The sequence below is a fragment of the Pelodiscus sinensis genome, chromosome 9, assembly GCF_049634645.1.
Source record: "Pelodiscus sinensis isolate JC-2024 chromosome 9, ASM4963464v1, whole genome shotgun sequence".
NCBI lineage: Eukaryota > Metazoa > Chordata > Testudines > Trionychidae > Pelodiscus > Pelodiscus sinensis.
Window position 1 is genome coordinate 16,516,291 of NC_134719.1, and position 20,145 is coordinate 16,536,435.

At 42.3% G+C, this 20,145-nt stretch overlaps 1 protein-coding gene across 11 annotated transcripts in view; it reads right to left on the reverse strand.

Moving 5' to 3' along the window:
* DOCK7 (dedicator of cytokinesis 7) overlaps positions 1-20,145 on the reverse strand; it is a 164,663-nt gene that overhangs the window by 17,454 nt on the left and 127,064 nt on the right. For 3 of the 11 annotated variants that reach the window (XM_075936135.1, XM_075936137.1, XM_075936140.1), the window contains 12 exons: positions 19,993-20,128; positions 18,420-18,516; positions 17,969-17,986; positions 13,144-13,240; positions 12,035-12,169; positions 10,919-11,071; positions 8,531-8,689; positions 8,132-8,232; positions 6,675-6,867; positions 6,017-6,160; positions 4,211-4,342; positions 2,579-2,593 (listed from right to left, as the gene is read on the reverse strand). In XM_075936135.1, coding sequence (XP_075792250.1) covers positions 2,579-2,593; positions 4,211-4,342; positions 6,017-6,160; positions 6,675-6,867; positions 8,132-8,232; positions 8,531-8,689; positions 10,919-11,071; positions 12,035-12,169; positions 13,144-13,240; positions 17,969-17,986; positions 18,420-18,516; positions 19,993-20,128 — 1,380 coding nt within the window. Of the gene's footprint in view, positions 1-818; positions 1,004-2,578; positions 2,594-4,210; positions 4,343-6,016; positions 6,161-6,674; positions 6,868-8,131; positions 8,233-8,530; positions 8,690-10,918; positions 11,072-12,034; positions 12,170-13,143; positions 13,241-17,968; positions 17,987-18,419; positions 18,517-19,992; positions 20,129-20,145 lie in introns of all 11 variants that reach the window. The other 8 variants (XM_014575330.3, XM_006126761.4, XM_006126764.4 and 5 more) reach the window with 4 other exon arrangements.

Genomic DNA, 20,145 nt, shown 5'->3' on the forward strand with positions numbered 1-20,145 from the left:
CTAAAAAGTATTGTGCTATAAGGATGTGATGGTTCTAATTTTTTCCAGGATTTTCCCTTAGAAATTACATCAATTCCAAAGGCCCTGAAAACATAGTACTAAAAACCAAACAAGTAATTTAAAAGTAATCCATGACCTAATTTCTGAAGAGAGCTAAAAATGCAGTTATGAGGGAGAAATTATTAACAAAGCATTTTCTCACCTATTATTTTTCTTGAAATAATAGGTCTTTGGGAGGAGAAGAGAATGAAGGTGAACACTGAGTAGCCATTACAGAACCGGCAGAGCAGATAACAGCCACCATGATTTATGAAGGGTTCATGATTTGTTATTATGCATGGTAAATACCTTTCAACATTGTGGGGCATAAAGTTTTAAAGTTCTCTCTCGCACACACCAAAAGCTTTGCCAACTAGATTCACCTAATTAAAGGCTGAAAAATTAGACACAGCAGAGGCCCATCTACTGACAAAAGGGCAGAATGGGCATAAATGGAAGTAGAATTGGCCCAAAATAGGTCTGAGCAAAAATAACTCCTCCCTCCATGTTAGAGAGGGAACTGATCACCCCAAATTGTTATGGAGTTTTACATTGTCTTGTTGATTTTAATCCAATGTACAATGTCTTTACGACAGTCTTGCCAATTCTTAAAGTCTTTCAATAGTTGATGGTTTTAAGCTACAGCTCCTTGTAATTTGGTGTGATTCTCCACAGGCTTCTGCTTTTAACATTTCACAGTCGGCAGTGAAAAGCATGCAAAGGTGAATACTAAAAGGTCAACCACCAGAAAGTAAATTTAAAAATGCTTTTACACAAACCATCGTTTATAAACAAAATCTCATGAATGGCTTGTGAGCTGACTCCTGATTTTTGAACACCTGAGTTGGCAAGACTGCTTTTCCAGGGATATGCTGCGTGGATCTTTTAGTTGACATTGCTCTTTGGTGAAACACAATAATTGAGGTCTCCACAGAGTAAAAAAAGAAAATCCACGAAGTAGGAACTTACCACAACAGACAATAGTAAAAGTGGGGAGGAGGGTCAGCAACCAGGGCGATAGAGGAGAAAACAGAAAGTATTTTAATTAGGGAATTTCCATAAAACAAACAAGCAGCAATTGGCAGCAAATAAATAAAATTTAAAAAAAAGAGAGGTGAGCATCACTAAAGTATTTTAAACAATAAAGAAAAAAGAAAAACATGCAACAAACTTGAAGGCTACGAAGCAAAAAGCTTAGCAAAAGGTGGCAATGACAGTGCATCACAGTAGAGCAGAACATAAACGATGGGTGTGTTTTACCATGCAATAAAACAAGACTGAATGATGTTAAAATCATAACCAATGACAGGGGACAGTCCAGGGGTCGATTTAGCATCATGAGGATTGATCAAAATAGATGCTCACAGGCTTTCATTACTTACTGGATATTGAGCATAAGTAACTTACAGGTGTATGACAAACATTGGATTGTTGGGTTGCTCATCTGCTAGGACTTGTAACAGTAAAAAGCAAGCAATTTACAAGAGAAGTTCTTTTACATCAGCGATAATAGGTAAATGACTGAATTTTAGTTCTTGACAAGCCAGGATGTGACATGAAGTTTAGACATGTCTAGCCAAAACTGCATTAAGTAAGACCTCTTATAGAGGCTTCAATTCAGGAAAGCATGGGTACTTACATGCTTTCCTGCATTAGGGTCTTAAAGTAATGAATAATCTTAATAGTAACAGTGCACCAGACTGAGTTGCTTGATTCAAAGCAAAGCAGAAGCTGCTATCAGTGCTTATAAAGTGCTTTTGGGAACTGAGAAAAATAACGTAGGAGTAGACTTAAAAAAACGTTAAAAAAATTGTAGTCCATTGAAGTTAATGTATAAGAGCAACTATGTAAACATAAGCAGCTGACCTATGAGCTGATTCATCAAAACAAGAGTGAACTGGGTCTGGGTGAGAGATCTAGTAGACAGAGTTTGTTTTTAATCCAAATGCACATCTCTCATGGTTGATATTGTAGAAATGCAGACAGCCTCTGCTAAAATCAAAAGCAGCAGAACAACATCTCTGGCGTTAAAAGAATTCAGCTATTTTATTCCCACCCAAAAATTGCATTAAAGAGAAGTATTCAGCATTTATAAATTACCAAGATTAAATGGGTTTACTATGAGCTAATGTCTGCTTAGCCATTGCAGGTTTTACTTTTGACACCTCTGAGCATAAGCACTTAAATCGACCCCTGTGGGGTGAAAATATGGTATGAAGAGAAAATATGGTATTCTGTGTCAATGCTGATGAGAAGAATTATAAACAAAATATAAAAACAAACTAGTGATGATACAGTGGCTCATTCACCAAAGAACCTCATTAGTGGAACACATTGGCATCCATGCACTACCTATAGCTTCTTAGGAAGAGTATCCTACAACTACAACAATAGTTTTTGATATTTCTTTGGTTAATGAATTCAGTTTAAACAGCAGACAGCAACAGAAATACCCACAACTAGCACATGTGGGCAAAGCATTGGCATGAGTCATCTGATCAATCTATTAGTGTTCTTTACTAACTAAAATATTACCTACCTCCCAGCCAGTACTCTGTGTAATAAAAAGTGAAAAGGGCATGTCACAGAAACAAAAAAATATGTTTCAAAGGCCAAAACATGACCATTATTTTAAGGTATATTCATCTACAATGCTCTCAATCATAAGTTACCAGGCTCCTACAGTGGCCTATCGTTTCCTTTGGCTGAGAAGGATAGTGCATGATTGATTAGAGAGCCATCAACTTCTTTTTGGTCCTTTATTAGTCAGTGTATCATATCAGGTGAATATCAGGAATTCTGGCACAGCCATGCTGAAAGTTATCACGTGGGGAGATCAAGGCCAGATCTTCAGCTGGGGTAAATCAGCATAGTCAATGGAACTATGCAGATATCCATCCAGGGAAGAGCTGGTCCCACTTATACTGTCACAGACGTGTAAGAAAACCAGCTGTCCGATAACATACTCAGTCCATGTGAGGGAGACATTCTAAACCACTGTATTGCTATTCATTTTAGAACTGGCTACTGAGTTCTTACATTCCCTCACAGAAAAGGCCTAGTCCTGGGAGCCAATCCTATAAGATAACAAGTGATACTATTTCCCATTGAGCTGAAATTCACTGAGCTCTGTGGGAAATGAGGTCTTTCAGCATCTTCCAAGAAGTGCTCAGCACCTTGGTGCACATGGGTCTGCATGAATGCTCTGACACTGCAAGATGCAGAGTGTCTCCTCTGTGGTGCCTTCAAATCCTACTGATCATAGGCCTCGGGTCAGGAAATCTCCCCGGGTCAGGAAATCTCCCCCATTCAGGTCAACTTTTAAGCATATGATTAACCTTTAGCTTAAAAGTTAAGCATGTGTTTGCATGCTTTCCTGAATCAGGGCCACAGGTTTTACAGTGCCCAGTGGGAACCGAGCTCTTGCCTGCGGGCCTGATCTAACATCACTGCCTTCAGTCATCAGAGCAGGATTTGCTATGAGGTAGCTAATAATGCATGGAAAAGGGCAGGAAACAATACAATATATTTAGCTGAGACTACTGTTTTGCTAATAACACAGTCCAGCTATCTCATTCCTAAATGTCTTCTTTTTCAATTATCTGGATGTTGTCTGACTTTTAGTTATACTGGTGGATACCATTTGAAGGATTAATAAAATAATAATAATAATAATAAGTATATTCAGAATGAAAGATAATTTCAGAGGGAGGGAAACAAGGATATTTTGGTCTTCTTTTATATTTTTATTTAATGTACAAAAGATTTTGGTGAAGTTCAAAATAACTCATGCAGCGTATGAAGGGCTAAATAAAACTCCAATATTTTTTTATGTCATTTAGTAACCTAAATGTAACCATGCTTTTCTCCCAGCATATTTTAGAGGAACACGTGAAATTATGCATCTATAACTAGTAAGGACCAGGCAACTAACAGATTTCTTAACTCTTCATCATTTTTGTTATTTACACTAAAAGTTTGTATGTGCAGACTTGATGTCTTTGTAATGATCATAAATGTCCCTTGAAAGTTCAATGATCATTTGCAAACTATCATTTTGATGACATTCATATAATCTGATTGAAATTGCACTTTCCTTTTTGGTGGAGAACACTAAAACATGTCAAATATCTTCAGGGTTCAAACTACAGCTAGAGATTAAAATCATTACCTGATGAACAATTTTGCTGAATGCTTCTTGGAGTTTACCATGAATCGTGGACAGTTTCTTGGCATCTCTGTTAGCTTCATGAATAGGAATGAGGACTTTGTAAACCTCGTTAACAGCTTCATACATGCCAGCCTACAAAAATAATGTGTATCAGATGGATTTTTCTATTAATTCAACAGGAAAAAAAATACAAGAAACGCACCCAGTATAAAATACATGCTCACAGTACTTTCAGTAAGGAAGATTACAAAATTGAAGTGGTTGCTTGTATGTCTACATTTATCATGATTTAATCAGGATTTTTTTTCTACATTTATTGTGATTTAATTAGGTTTTTTTTTTCAGGTATCAAATCCCCAATAATTCATAGAACCAAAAAGCACATTTAATAACACATTCCTGTTTATTTTTTAGTACGCTAATTTATTAGTAAAGTTGGGCTATTCTCGATTTAAAATGCATGCACAAGAGGGGAGAGGCTGAGTCCAATATTAAACAAGTCAATGGGAACAGTAGTCTGAGTGCACAGTATGGCTCTTTAGGTCTAGTGTGACTTGGCTTTGTGTCACTTATATTTGCTTTCTCAGACTCCATGAGATACGATTAGTGAAGTGTCTCCCAGAAGCACATCTTCCAAGAAGCTCCATTTGCCCTCTCCAACCCGCAGTGATCTGACTGGGGTTCCACCTGCCATGGGTGGCTACAGAAGGATCTGCAGAGGCACTATGCCTCCCTCCTCCCTCACAGATTTGTCACTCCATTGCAGGAGTTGTGCTGCGCTGCCCTGCCAAAGGGAATTCAAAATCATGTTGTGGTAAATAGTTACCTTGTCCTTAAAATCCTGCCTCTGATGGGTACATTGCTACCACCCTATTACCATCCCAACCTCTGCCCTCTTAACACTAGCCTGCCCTCTCCCTAGTCACAGATCACAAAACCTGCCTAGCAATCAATGGAAGACTGTCTATGGGATGAGGTCACAAAGGCTACGTCTACACTGCATAGTTATTTCGGAATATGCTATTCTGGAATAGTTATTCCAAAATAGCTTATTTCAAAATAGCACGCCTACACTGCAGGGAAGTCTCAGAATTAGTCCAAGGCAGGTTTCCCTAAAGTAGATGTGCTATCTCAATGTAGAGCCCCAGGAGGAATAACTTAGAATGGCTCTGGTGAGGGGCTATTTATCTGAAATAGCAGAAGTGGAGCGTGTACACACGCCTTATTTCAAAATAGCTATTTCAGAACAGGTGTTATTCTTTGTAGAATGAGGTTTACAGAAATCAGAATAAGCCATCCGTTATTTTGAAATTATTTCAAAATAACGCAATTTCTGTGTAGATGCTCACAAAGTTATTCCAAAATAACTTTGCTGTGTAGACACACCCAAAGATACCACTCGCCAGCTGTGTGTGTCCTGGATTCCAGACCCCTTTACCCAAAAGGATGCAAAGAACTACATGGTCTTTAACCAATAATGTAAAGATATCATTTGTCTTTCACTAATGGTGAATTAGAATTAGAACTAGCTCTTACCAACTAACTAAAACTCAATTATCAGAAATGCTGAACTGGAAATATGAGAAACAAACCCACAAAACCCATTCAGTGCTAAGCTACAGTTGACTGCAGGTTACTTTAGGGGGTTAACTGAGCCATCCAGGAGAAACTATGCTTCCAACGCCATCAAAATAAACTAAGAGATATGGCAGAATTACACTGTCTCATTTACAAAACATTTTCCTGAGTACTGTCAGCACTATGAGCTCTCTGAAGTAGATATATAGAGAGATTAAAAACTTCTACCATGGAGAAAGATGCTGCAGCCTGTTCCAGCAATCCCACCAGACCTGCTTCTGTAAAATACTTCCCAGAACAGATACCTTCTTCATCTGGTGAGACAACATCATCAGAAACTGCGGATTCTTCCAAAACATTAGAAGATATGTTCTAAGGAGACATAATTTAGACAGAGTTGAAATGTTTTATTTAAGCAACTACACTTAATAGTCCAGATTATACAGTTAATCTGATACTGGGCCAAAGGGCTTTCTTCAGAGGCAACATCCTCTTCGAAAGAGGCAAATTTCAAGAATTTTCATTTTACCATGGGCCCCAATCCAGCAGAGCATTTATGCACTTGCTTAACTTTAAGTCAGTGGGACTACTCACATGCTCAAAATTAAGCATGACCTTAAATGCTCTGCTGCATTGAGGCGTCATGTGATTAATCACAATCTAATCACAAAAACAGCTTTCAACCATGGTGTCAGAAAAATTATACACTCTACACACTGGCTGGATTGACAAAACAGTATTAAAGCTGTTTTCAAGTCTATTTCTTACCACTTCAATTAACAACTTTGATTTGTACTTTAAGACCTTTTACAGTTGCTTCATATTTCAGATTAGTCAGCAGAAAATCAAAATGCATAATTTTGGGTGGAGGGAAACACATTCCTACCTGAAATGTTACACACCCTACAGGAAGGTATTTTCGATCCTCAAGCATGCTTAAATATTCAGCCACAAGGGCTGCAGAGTGGACCAAACACTGGGCAGATTCGGCATGATTGCTCCTTTCTGAATGCTTTCCAGCCATGTTCTGTAACCAGGTCAGTCGCAGATCTGGGGAAGTCTGATAGCCCTTTGCAATTCTAGATGAAAATAAATGTCTTCCAATTAGTGTTTATTTACTTATATGTTTATTTTACAAGTGCCTCCCAATTGTTCTGGGCTTTCTTGTAATGCACAAGATAAACAGATATGAACTAGAATAATATGTAAAATAACTGACTAGATTTCTGAGCTAGGAAACTCTTGGTGTTATCATTTAATATTTATATTGCTATAATGCCTAGAGGTTAATCAAGTTGCACAAACATCAGTGTAAATCAATATTATAGAAACAGCATAGGAAGAAGCATGGTATTGTTTAAAACCAGCGATGGGCAACTTAGGCAAGTGAGTAGGCTGCATGAGTGGCCCTCTTTCATCTCAGTTGGCCACAAGAGTGTTGTAACCAAGACAGTCTCCCAGGATAAGGTAGTTTTTGATAATTGCACTTACGTACCTAGAATTTGCACAGTGCGCTGAACCATAGCAGCACTTTGACTGGATGCAGAGGAAGCACATGATTCCTAGACTGTAATCAGCACATACCTCATTGCATGTGCCCTGGCTTTACATGCGTGTCACTTTAGTAATACTGGTAGGAATGAAACTATGCAGATGAAAATCAATGGAATCTGGCAACCCTGCGGGTTGCAAAATGTCTCGCAGGCCAGCAGCAAGAGGTCTGCGAGCCACAGGTGGCACACCACTGGTTTAAGCAGAAGAACTCGTTTTAAAAACAATCTGAGAGTTGATTTAATGTTCTTAGAACATGACAACTATGGCTTCTAGTGAAGTGTGGGCTTCTGTTCTTTGCTAGATCAAGGCTACAGTATTCAGCCTCTTGTATGACTAAGCCCCATTAGCTTTGGGCAGGACTGGGCATAGTGTGGGCAGACATTGTATGAGCTTCCCATATCTCCTCTGCCAATGCACTTTGAGCATAACCTGAAATATACCAAGTCATTCAGAGCAGACCCTGCCCCCTGTCTCAATGGCCTCCTGTGTGTGCAGGAAAAGTGGTGCAACTGAAATATTTTGAACTAGGGACCAGGTAAGGAAGCAGAATAGCACAATCTGGCTTCTTCCTTTACTGATATTTGCACGCTGAGCACAATGGGGATCCTAACAAATGGAAAGTAGCATTAAGTTCAATAAAAGGTGAATGCTACTTAAAATCACTAGGACAGGGCAATTTCAAGTTCTGTAAGATGGGAAATAGAGCAAACACAGATACATTCAAAAATCACAGCTGATTGTTCAGGGGCATCCACTGTACATATTCTGCAACTGGACTATAGACTTTACCTGTACATCAAGTCTATCAGCATTTCTGGATCTTCCTGGTGTTCCTTCATTTTAACTGTATCAGAGAGGATCATATGGAGGTTGAACACAAGATCCTGGACCTGTAACACAGACGTCAATGTAACAAACTGCCATCAGGAACCATATTACGCACTACCACATTAGGCCTGTTGCTTATTCTTTTGTGTGTTTGCTCCTCCTTATCAGTGGGAGCTAATCACTGGGTTTGTTTTCTAGCCCAGATCATGGATCATAAATAAAAATATCCCTAACTTAACATGGCTTAATCTAAAATCAGCCTGTTTTGAAAACCTAGAATGAGCCAAAGTCTTAAAAAAAAAAAATCCAGCCACTTTTTCCAGCTAAATGTAACTCCTGAGCTGGCAGTATTTCTCTAACCTGATCAGGGAATGTTGTCTCCCTGAGTTCCAGATCCTCTTCAGCGTATGTCAAAATAGTCTTCAGAGAACGTCTTAAAAATTCCTCATTGAAATTTTGGGACGTTCCAACCAGAGACGAGAGGGACATGGTGACCTGCATTTTCACTCTGGCAAAGTTCTACAACAGAAAAAGGTGTGACTCCATAGGAACTGTTCACTGCAACTATTACATCCTGCACCACCACCCAGCAGTCACCTTCATTCTAAACCCACGACCCAGTCCTGAGCCCCTCACATACCCCAAACCTCTGCCCTAGCCCTGAGTCCCCCTGCACCTAAACTCCATCCCAGAGCCTGCACCCTGAACCCCTCCTGCACCTCAACTCCCTGCCCCAGTCTCAGCTCAGAAGCCCTTCCACACTCCAAATCCATTAGCCCAAGATCAGAGGCTGCATCCCCCTCCCTCGCACCCCACCCCTCTGCCCTTGACCTGATAAAAGTGAGGGAGGATGGGGAAGGGAGGGAGAATGGAGTGAGCAGGGCCGGGGCAAGAGTGTTTGGGTTTGAGATGGATCCTGGATAGCACTTAAATTCAAAAAAGTGATCTCATGCTTAAAAAGGCTGGAGACCAGCGGACTAAGATTAATCTCCTTCCTCTTTTTTCTCTCAACCTAAGAGCACCTGAGCCCTTGTGCTCTTAGGTCTCAGCTGTTCACAAACAGCAAAGGTTTTATCACAAGATGAACAATCTGATCTCAGCTCCAGGGACTCTAATGAAACACAAGGTGTTTTGGGTACACTTTTGTGAGACGGCTGCAGTGGCACGATTAAAACATTGAATGGTAAAGGGAACACTGGGACCTCTCTTTGTAATGTAAAGTACATATGGGGGGAAAATCAGGCAGAGATCTAATTAGATTCAAACAGAAAACAAAACCAACAGCATCTAATTAGTCTAGATTCATACAGATCTTTCACAGGGGAGACATATAAGCCCTGTGATGGGACAGTCTAGGGGCAGATTGGGGCTCTCTCTTACAGGGAGAGCTACAAGGAGGGCAGTGGCTGCATTTCCCAAGAATGTTACGTGTCACTGTGCACTACAGAGTAATGTGGGTGTACACCAGGGGTGGGCAAGAGGATGCCAGTGGACCGGATTCTGCCCACCAAGCCACCAGATCTGACCCACAGCTGCCTCACCTGAACCCTTAGGCAGAGAGCAGCTCATGCTTTAAATAGCCAGCTGCTCTCTGCTCTAGATGCTGGGGAGGGAAGAGGTAACTTTTGAACACTGACCCTGCCCTCCAACAAAATCTCTCAGCTCCCACTGGCAAGTTTCCGGCCAATAGGAGCTGAAAAATTTTACTGGGGGTAGGGGCAGCATATAAAGCCTCCTTCCTTCCCCCCACCCATGCCTGGAGCAGAGCCATGTGGAGCAGCCAGCCTACTGAGACTTCAGCAGAGAAGCAGAAAGCTTGCCTCAGGTTCCTGCAGGGCTGCTCGTTGGGAGTCACCTAGGTAAGCGCCTCCCCCCCAGAGCCTGCCTCTGGCACCCACTCCCTTCCCCCCCCCAAACTACCTGCCCCAGGCCAACATCCAAACCTTCTGTACCCTTTCCTCCCCTTCTTCCTTCCAGGTCACAATTCCCTCCCAGACCCTGCCCTCTCCTGGCTAGAATCTTCTCCTACACCCATACCCCCTCCCTGACTCTGCATCCCATTTCCCTGCCCCTAAAACTTCTGCACCCCCTTCTTCCAGGCCACAACGCCCCTCCCAGACCCCACACCCCTCTTACATACCTCCTTCAGGCCAGAATCCTCTCCTGCACCCTTATACCCTCCCAGGCCCTGAAGCCCAAACCCCTGCCCCAGATCACAACCCCCTCCTTTAGCTAAACTCCCTCTCAGACTCCACACCTCCTTCTGCACCCCAGTCTCCTACCCCTAGCTCCCTTCTGCACCCAACCTCTGCCTTTGACCACTTGCCAAAATCTTGCAGTGGCCCCTCCATCAATAATTATTACCCACCCTGGGTCTACACAATCTCTTGCAAGAGGCCTAACAGCCCGACCTGGTCCTACAAAAACAAAGAGTAATAAACACAAGTCCTTCAGTTGGAGGGTAAGAAAAATTCAACATTTCACTGGAGGTCCTAGTCAGGTATTTTTTATACATCCCTAAAAATGGCACAAGAGGCAGCCTGGTCTAGGGCCAGGTCATCAAACTAGAACGCAGGAGGCTGGGGTTTTTAATCTCTGTTCTGCCACTGAGCTAACGTGTGAAACACAGCAAAGTCACTTCACTGCTTGGTGCCTTTGATCCCCTCCATCCCCGCTAGGTGCTTTCAGAATATTCACAAGCACCAAATGATGCTCATACAGTAACAGCAGCAGCTGATGTGTACTTACATTCCCAATCTCAAAGTTCTGTCTCATAAGGAGGTAGAGAGAGGCACTCGCATGGGACCGTATAGTACTAATACTGCTGCTGCAGTGTCGCAGAAGCCTCAGGCAGAGATCAGCACACTGCTCAGTCTCCTCTTCAAACAGCAGCTCAGGGAACTGTAGTGACGGCATGTGAGAAAAATAATGTGGTGGAGGCTGCTGGCGCCAACTTACAGGCCAAATTCATAAGGGAATCTAAGAGTTTGTCTATGTGGACAAGTAAATTACAGCAAGCTGGGGAGTAATTTTTGGCTGGCATTAGGTTGTGGTCTGTCTCAGTGCGTTAACAGTTCATTCAAGGGCTCTGAACTACTGTTACAAAGAGGACTGGATCAAAGTGCTCAAATCAACTATTAACCCGTGTCAGCAGGATGCAGACAGTTCACAGCTAGCTAGTGGGGGCGGGGATTCACACCCTGGGATGCCATGGCCTAAATGTTCATGGAGGCGAGCCTTAAGTAACACGACAGAAAGCTTATGTGGTATAAAGTACATTTTCTTCCAGTTCCCTCTCTTTTTGATAAGTCTTTCTTTACTTAAACTGCATTAGACTTAGATTCATGGATCAAATTCCAAGGTCTGAGGGTCAAACTCTGTACACTAGCTTGCACTCCATTTGCGATACTGACAGCTACATTGCATATGTCAAGAGGTGAAATTACATGACAAGGAGCTGGAAGAAGAAAGGAGACATTACAGTAGAATAGAGGGTCCTTCGTGTGCAGGACAGCAATGCATGCTCTTTAGGCACTGCAACAGTGGAGGTAAGTAACTCTAAGTAGATCTCGATGAGTAAGAGGGGCTCTAACGTGCCCATTAGCCCAGTGTGTCTAGAAAAAGATCTGATTTCATTTTAACAAGCAGCTCAGCAAAACAAATTCATTTGTTCACAGTAGTGAGATCCAAAGTGCATGACTGCAGGCAGCAAACATAAAGAATAAACAGTCTCCTTCCATTCATCAAGCCACACAGCGTAAACACTGACATTAGAAAATACACAACAGCAGCCTTGCAGTGACGTGACCTACAGACTAAAGAGGAAACCCCACTAAAATCCAAAAGCATCTGCAGGAAACTCACCTTTGAGACCAACGCTCGCTGTGTGGCAAAGCAGTGTTGTAGGTAAAGTGCACTTTGATTACAGGCCATGCTGTGGAGAAGAGCTTTCAGCACCCCGCCGAGAATGCTCTCTTTGGATTCCGTCACAGAAACAGTCTGTCGTCAAAATTAAATCAAGGATCACACAAACAAAGTCAAACGCTTTGGCCCACCAAGGGGTGTTCCTCTCCTGAATCATCGGCACCGAACTATTACAAATGTGTGACAGTGATTTTAAGCCTTAAGTGGAGGCAATGCAACTCCCAAATTTCTGAGCCAAATCCTCAGTGGGTGGAAATCAGGAGTCACCTGCCAAGGATCTGGCCTTGAAGCATTATGCAACAGTTATAAGCTCTATTACAAGTACTGTTTTAGGCACACACTGTGGCTGGCCCTTGTGTGGGTCTGGAAGATAGAAGATGCTCCCAGCACAAGAGCGAGACACAACTGGATTCTCTGTGGGAAATTCTGGCTCCACGGAAGTCAACAAAGGATTTGCCAATTACTTCAATGGGGCGAGGATTTCACCTTCTGAGCACAGGGATTGCTCTCCACTAACACTTACAACCTGAGGGACAAAGAACAGTAGGGCCATAGTTGCAGAAGGGAGCTCACTGCACTTCCTTATGGGCCAGTTCAGGTGGCACCGTTTCTATGTTCTTCTAGGAAGCACCATGCTTCCTGCAGATCCCATGGGAATAGTCTCAAGTATAATGACAAACCTGGGAAAGAACTAGCAGGAATTTGTCAGAGGACTGCAGGACCAAGGAATTATTACATATTCTGCCTGGCATTTTTTACACATTAAAACATGTAAGCAAGTATTTCCTGCATTACACTAATGAGGGGGACAAGCACCTTTACAGAAGGCTGGAGGAAAGTTTGTGATTTATAAAAAGCACTGCTATAAAACTTGGGAAAAATCACTATGCTTGTTTATCTCTTCCAGGATCTCACCTCCCAGATCCCCCTTTCTGCAGCAGCAACAAAGTTTAAATACAAACAGCAGGAGGGCACAGTTTAAGCAACTGAGCCACTTAACGTGCTAGCAAATGTTATTTGGGCATCTGCAAAACCCCCATCATCCTTACCTGGACAACTATTTCTAATGTATCCAAAATAATCAGATTTGCTTCAGTTGCAAGATTTCCATCAATAAGCGCTTCATGTTCTATCTCTGCCCTTGATCTAATGGAATAAAAGACAGCATTCAAGTTACAGCATGTTTAAAAATCAGGCCAGCACATTCTCAAGGCTCACCAGTGGGGAAAACGTTGTAATAAATACACACAATTAGTAACTGACAACACCACAAGAATATCTTAATGCATTAATAGATGTAACACCACAGGGGGAGGGAAAACATTTTTATGTTTAAAAATTTGATTTAGGTTTATCACCCTCAGGGTAGGTCATGATCATTTCTTTTCCTTTCCTACTCTACCCGTCACCCTCTAAAAACAATGTTAAGCACTAAAGCCCTGCCTCAAAGATAGTTTAATAGCACTATAAGACATGCAACAAAAGACAAACACATTTACTATATGTTACAGGATATGAACACAAGGTGGTGCTCCATGAGCTAGTATTTTTGCACTGTTAGTCCTGGCTCCCAGGTTGGGTTCAGTTTATTGTACTTAGTATGTATACCTGGTATTGATTCTTTTGCCTCTACATCATATTCAAAGGTTTTAAATCTGCCTTCTAGAGAAAAAGTCATATGATTGTGCTATTAAATACAATGCACCTGCTTTCCAGGAATAGCTGACAGTAGTGCCGGTCCCACTCCCACTGCTAGTACAATATCTTCAGTGGCAGTATTTAATTTCAGTAAAATTAGCTGGATTCAGCAAATAGCCAGTAGCAATTGTAAGTGTGTGATAGTGGCTTGCTCTACTTGGCTGAGCAGGAAGGTAGGAGAGGAGGATGCCCCCTCCCCCTTGCATCTTTGCAATAGCATGGGAGAGACAAACAAACGAGTTGGCTGGATGCAGGCAAAACCCATACACCAAAGGTGCCAGAGCTCCTGCTACAGTTCTGGTACCTCCAGGGCTCTGGGAGCAACTTTAGCTGACTCAGCCAACATTTCTTCTGGAGCTGCTGCTGTAACATGCCTGCCCCACACTCTGCCTACTATGGAGGCTGTGCTATCAGAGTATAATCTAATCCTAAATTTCTAGACTCTAAAAGCTCTGAATTGAAGCATTGGCTGTACAACTATTTAAACTGCATCACTTGAAAATAAGAAGGGCCAGGTGGGATTGCTTTACTTGGTGGCATAAAAATCTTTGTGTGGAGTCATATTCGACATCCGTTACAGAGTGTATATTTGAGCACCAAACTTAAAGAGCCAAATTCTTCCCGTAGATGGAATAAATGCTCACAACTCTCACTGAAACCAGTGGGTGTTGCCTGTGCATCAGAGAGGCCAGATCTGGCTCAGAATAGAATGTGCAAGTATGACGCAGAGAGCAGGGTTATGGAGTTATTTTAGCAGCTATTTCTTTTTTAAAAAGAAAACTAAATTAACTCTGGCTACACTGGTAGTACCATCAGCTGTTCAATGGGTATGTGAGGCCACTAGCTGAGATAAGAAAGATTGATTGGGGTTTGGTACCATCAGCTAATGATGGCACACAGCTCTATAATCCAAATTCCTATCTGCTGTATCTTTATGTTTGCTGCTATAGAATTATACCAGGGAGGAATTTGATCCTATGTCTCTATTTCATTGGATCCAGCACTACAATTGTCAGCATTCTCAATGTCTGGACATGACTGGAGGTTTGGATAGAAACTACCTGGCTGGTAAAACAAGAGATTACACTCCTGAGTTGAGGAACAGAAATTGGCAGAGGTGGGATTAGCCTTATATTTTCAGGAGCTATGTCTGTCTTTTCTTGTTAGATTCATAGAATCCTAGGGCTGGAAGAGACCTCAGGAGGTCATCAAGTCCAGCCCCCTGCCCAAGGCAGGACCAATCCCAACTAAATCAACCCAGTCAGGGCTTTGTCAAGCTGAGACTTAAAAACCTCTGGGGATGGAGGTTCCACCACCTCCCTAGGTAACCCATTGCAGTGCTTCACCACCCTTCTAGTGAAACAGTTTCTCCTAATATCCAATCTAGACCTCCCTGACTGTAACTTGAGACCTTTGCTCCTTCTTCTGCCATTCATCATTACTGAGAACAGCCTCTCTCTATCCTCTTTAGAACCTCCCTTCAGGAAGTTGAAGGCTGCTCTCAAATCCCCTCTCACTCTTCTCTTCTGCAGACCAAACAAACCCAAATCTCTCAGCCCCTCCTCGTAGGTCATGTGCTCTAGCCCCCTAATCATTTTGGTTGCCCTCCGCTGAACCCTCTCCAATCTTTCCTATAATGGGGGGGCCCAGAACTGGATGCAGTACTATTGTAGCCTCCCCAGAGCCAAATAAAGGAGAATAATCACTCCTCTAGACCTGCTGGCAATGCTCCTCCTAATGCACCATAATATTCCATTCTCCTTATTGGCTACAAGGGCACACTGTGGACTCGTATCCAGATTCCATGCCAATGACTCATCAATGGAGGCTCCACTTCAAGGAGAGCTTGGAAATCTCAATCACTGCAGAGTAAGGCTGCTTGCAGGGGAGATTCACACCTGGAACATTTCACACCTGTGCCCCACACACAGAGTCGGCTTCCCATCCAGGGCCTTTAAGGTGCTGGTTGTGAGCCAAAGCCCTTTGTACGTGGGGGTCTGGTTGCCTTAGAGCCTGCCATAACTCTCGACAACAGAGACAAAAACTGCTATATCTGAGGCCTGGTGGCTGGGTGTTCTCAGATGTAGGGTCCTGGACTCTAGAACGGCCTATCTCCTAGATCTGAGTTTGATGGTCTTCAGAACATAGCACAAAGGCTGTTCACTCAAGCTTTTCCTGAGAAGTGGGGAGAATTCTTTGATTTTAGAGAGGGTTGAAAAGATTTTTGCCATGGCCTACCTGTGTCACTATAGTTCCTTTTGGCATTTGTCCAAATATTGTATTATAAATGGAGGAAGAGATACAAGATAAACTACATATACTTACTATTCACTCATTGGCTACGTCTACACTGACACCCTTTTCCGGAAATGCTTAAAACGGAACAGTTTTCCGTTATAAGTATTTCCGGAAAAAGCGCATCTACATTGGCAGGATGCTTTTCCGGAAAAGCACTTTTTCCGGAAAAGCATCTGTGGCCAATGTAGACGCGCTTTTCCGAAAAAAGCCCCAATCATCATTTTCGCGATCGGGGCTTTTTTGCGGAAAAGACTACTGTGCTGTCTACACTGGCCCTTTTCCGGAACAGTTTTTCCGGAAAAGGACTTTTGCCTGAACGGGAGCAGCATAGTTTTTCTGGAAAAACACTGACAATTTTACAGTAGATCGTCATTGCTTTTCTGGAAAAGCAAGCGGCCAGTGTAGACAGCTGGCAAGTTATTCCGGAAAAGCGGCTGCTTTTCCGGAATAAGTGGCCCAGTGTAGACACAGCCACCATGTATTATGTGCCTGTCTTTGTATTTTTATGTATACACGCATGAACATATGCATACATACTTTATATCAATTCTAATTTCTAAAACTACTGGGCTAATACATTTCTGCAAAATCCAACAATTAATCTCATGGGACTCTGTACAGAGCTTGTTACACAGATATGCTATGGCCAAACAGAGCAGAAATACTGCATTTCTGTTGTTCTGGTGGCCAGCATTCTGGAGATGTCATGGAAGAACTCTGTACCGCATCATGTATTGTTAAGAACATAAATACATAATAAAGGCCGTGCTGGGACAGACTAAAGGTCCATCTAGCCCAGTAGCCTGTCTTCCAACAGTGGCCAATACTCATTCCCTATGGGGCCCTGAACAGAACAGCTAACCATCAAGGAATCCACCCTGTGTTGTCCCTTCCTAGCTTCTCGCAAACAGAAGCTAACACCACCATCCCTGCCCATCCTGGGCCACTGCTGGACCTGTCCTCCATGAATTTATCTAGTTCTTCTTGGAACTCTGTTACAGTCTTGGCCTTCATAACATCCTCTGGCAAAGAGTTCCACAGACTGACCCTGCGATGTGTGAAGAAATATTTCCTTTTATTTTAAACCTGCTACCTATTAATTTCATTTAAATAACACATTTACTTTCTCACATCAGTTATGATTTTACAAATGTCCAAGATGAAAAGTCCCAATTTTATTAATCTCTCCTCAAAAAGAAGTTGATCTATACCCCTAGTTTTTTTTGTTGCCCTTTTCTGAACCTTTCCCAATACCAATATATCATCATCTTTTTTTTTGAGATGGGGCAACCACATACAGTATTCAACATGTGGGTGCACCATGGATCTCTATAGATATATATATATATTTGAGGGGATTGTGTTCTACAACCTGCAAGGGATGAGGCGGAGCATATGGCTGTGCCAAAATCATAGCACAGGAATTTGAGCTTAGTAGAAACCCACAGAATCACAAAGGAGGCCAGCAGGGTCCAGGGGGGGAAAGCACTGTAGAAGGCTTGGCCTTCCTTCCATTGGGATTCTGAGGCTTCCATTTCCCAGCCTCTCGTGGGCTGTTTGAAGTTCATGGATCAGGGCCAGTCCTTTTGCTAGGCCTTCAGAGTAACACTAAAGGGGAATAGAAGCCTGAGGGTTGCAATTTTAGAAAACGGGAAACATGCACAGCAAAACACACATGCCATTCCTGAGCTTCTTAGCAAAATACCAAAGCAAAATAAGGGAACTTAGAAAGTAATGGGTGTGATCCGCAAAAGGGATTATTTCAGCCAGTTACACTCAAAGAAAGCTTCTGCCAAGCACTACAAATAGAGCTGACTGGGTATGCAGATGTACAAAACGACAATTACATTAAAAAGCCACACACTGATACTACAGTACCTGGCTGGTTTGAGGCTTCTAAAAGCACAGCACATGTGGAAAAATAATCAAAGGGATGGATTAGGACAGGAAAGGAATGCATGCTTGGAGATTTCCAGAATGCACTCATGGAATTAAGGAAAGATGACATGAGACTATATGCTATCTGTGAATATAGTTGAAGGATCATTTCTCTACATTACAACTTACTACTGGGATTTAAGAAGATAATTAGTCTTCTCAATTTTCATTCTGAAGCGCTGTGGAAGAAATGGCACATGCTACATGTGATGCTGTGTCAGTCAGCATAAAACTGTTCCCCTACAATCAGCCTATCCCATCTTATGGCCTTATTCTGCTCACACGGAGGACAACTAGAGTGTTGCCTTTGGCTTCAACGGGAGTAGAGTTTGGGCTTGAGTTTGTAAACTGACAGTGCAATAATTGATATAGAAGGATAAGATAGAGTTACTTGTCAAGCTTTTCTGTGTTTTGACGCCAGTGTGTCATATCCTTTCTCCATCTCAGGTTCTCTTGACTTCCAAACGCACTCCCTGATGGACTTCTTTCTGTCAGATAACATAAACATATTTTTTTCTTAAAAATTCGTATTAACTCTTTCCTTGTGGCAAAGAAAGATTTGTTTGCAAGTAATACATGACAGAATGCAGGATAGAACACCATAGCACGCAAAGCCATAGCTCTTCCCTGTAAGGCACAGCAGAACCTCAGAGTTACAAAAGCCTCAGGGGGAGACTGGCTGTTATTCTGAAACATTCTGAACAAACCATTATAGTTGTTCTTTCAAAAGTTTACCACTGAGCACTGACAATACAGCTTTACCATGCAGATGCTACATGATCTTTATTTAAATGAAACAAAACCAGAAAGTTTCCTTACCTTGTCATATTTTTTTAACTTTTTTTTAAGTTGTTTACATTTAACCCAAGTACTGATCTTTATTTGCTTTTTTTTTCCTTTTGACTCTGCTACTGCCTGATTGCTTAGTTCTGGTTTCAAATAAGTAGAGCCCTGAGTGGATAAAAATGCTTAACCATGGGTAGACATTGGTATATGCTGATCCGAACGACTCTACTCCCAGAAGATGCTGTGGCCAAAGGAGATGAGTGTGGTGAAACTGTTCTCAGTACTGGCAGCTCGCCCCCTGCCATGTCTCCTATCTGGGGTCATACAGCAGATTCCGATGTCTATCTGCAGACATCCATATCCTTGGGTAGATGTTTGTATCCATGCAGGGCTCTTCAAATGAGGAGTGTGATTGACTGATCGGTTCTTAACTCTGGTGTTTCTAAACTCTGAGGTGCTACTGTACTTAAATAACCTTCCCCGCCCCCATTACTGTATTATCTGAGCACTTCACATTGTTAATGTATTTGTCCTCAGCATACTGCCATAAAGTAGAGAAATACTATTCTCCCCATTGCATGGTATCATGTCAAGGTCATATGAGAAGTCGGCAATGGAGTTGGAAATTGACCCTGGTTCTCCTGGGTCTAATGAGCTAAACACTGTGCCAGACTTCTTCTCCTGCTCAATACCTCATCATCTCAAGGGAATGTTAATTGTGACACATGAAGGCAATATAATTATCCCAACTGTTAACTATTTCACTCTCTTATTGCTGTAGCAGAAACAACCATCCCTTCAGGGACTGCATTTCTTCTCTCTCACTCTTGACATACAGTGACAGGATGTTGGTTCTACCTACAAGGTCAGGCTAACGTTCCCAGACACTGTTACAGGAGTGCTCTATAAATGAGACATGTCTATGCAAGTACATCGTTAGGAAATAGATAAAGTGCCTACAGATGGTGCTCACAAATATGCAAGAGAGTTCCTGGGGTTTAAAGGACCAATGAAACGTGTACTGCAAACCACTTCCAGCTCTTCTGATGGAGCTCTCAACTGACATGAGTATCCTCCTGCAGCGCACTAATGGATCCGGGGGCTCTTTGAGGAAGGCGATGATAGTTTCAGGTCAGTCTCATATAGGAAGGCCAGCAGCGACCACCAAGATCACTCACCGAGCTGCCCTCTGCTTCTTCGGACCATTTCTTGCCTCGCCCCAATGCTTCCCAAAATAGCTTCCTCAAGTTTTGCTCTCATGTCCTTTGACTTCTTAAATGTCAGACTGTTCATCCTTTCAAACACTTTCTTGCCCTGCAGATTTCAAGCCA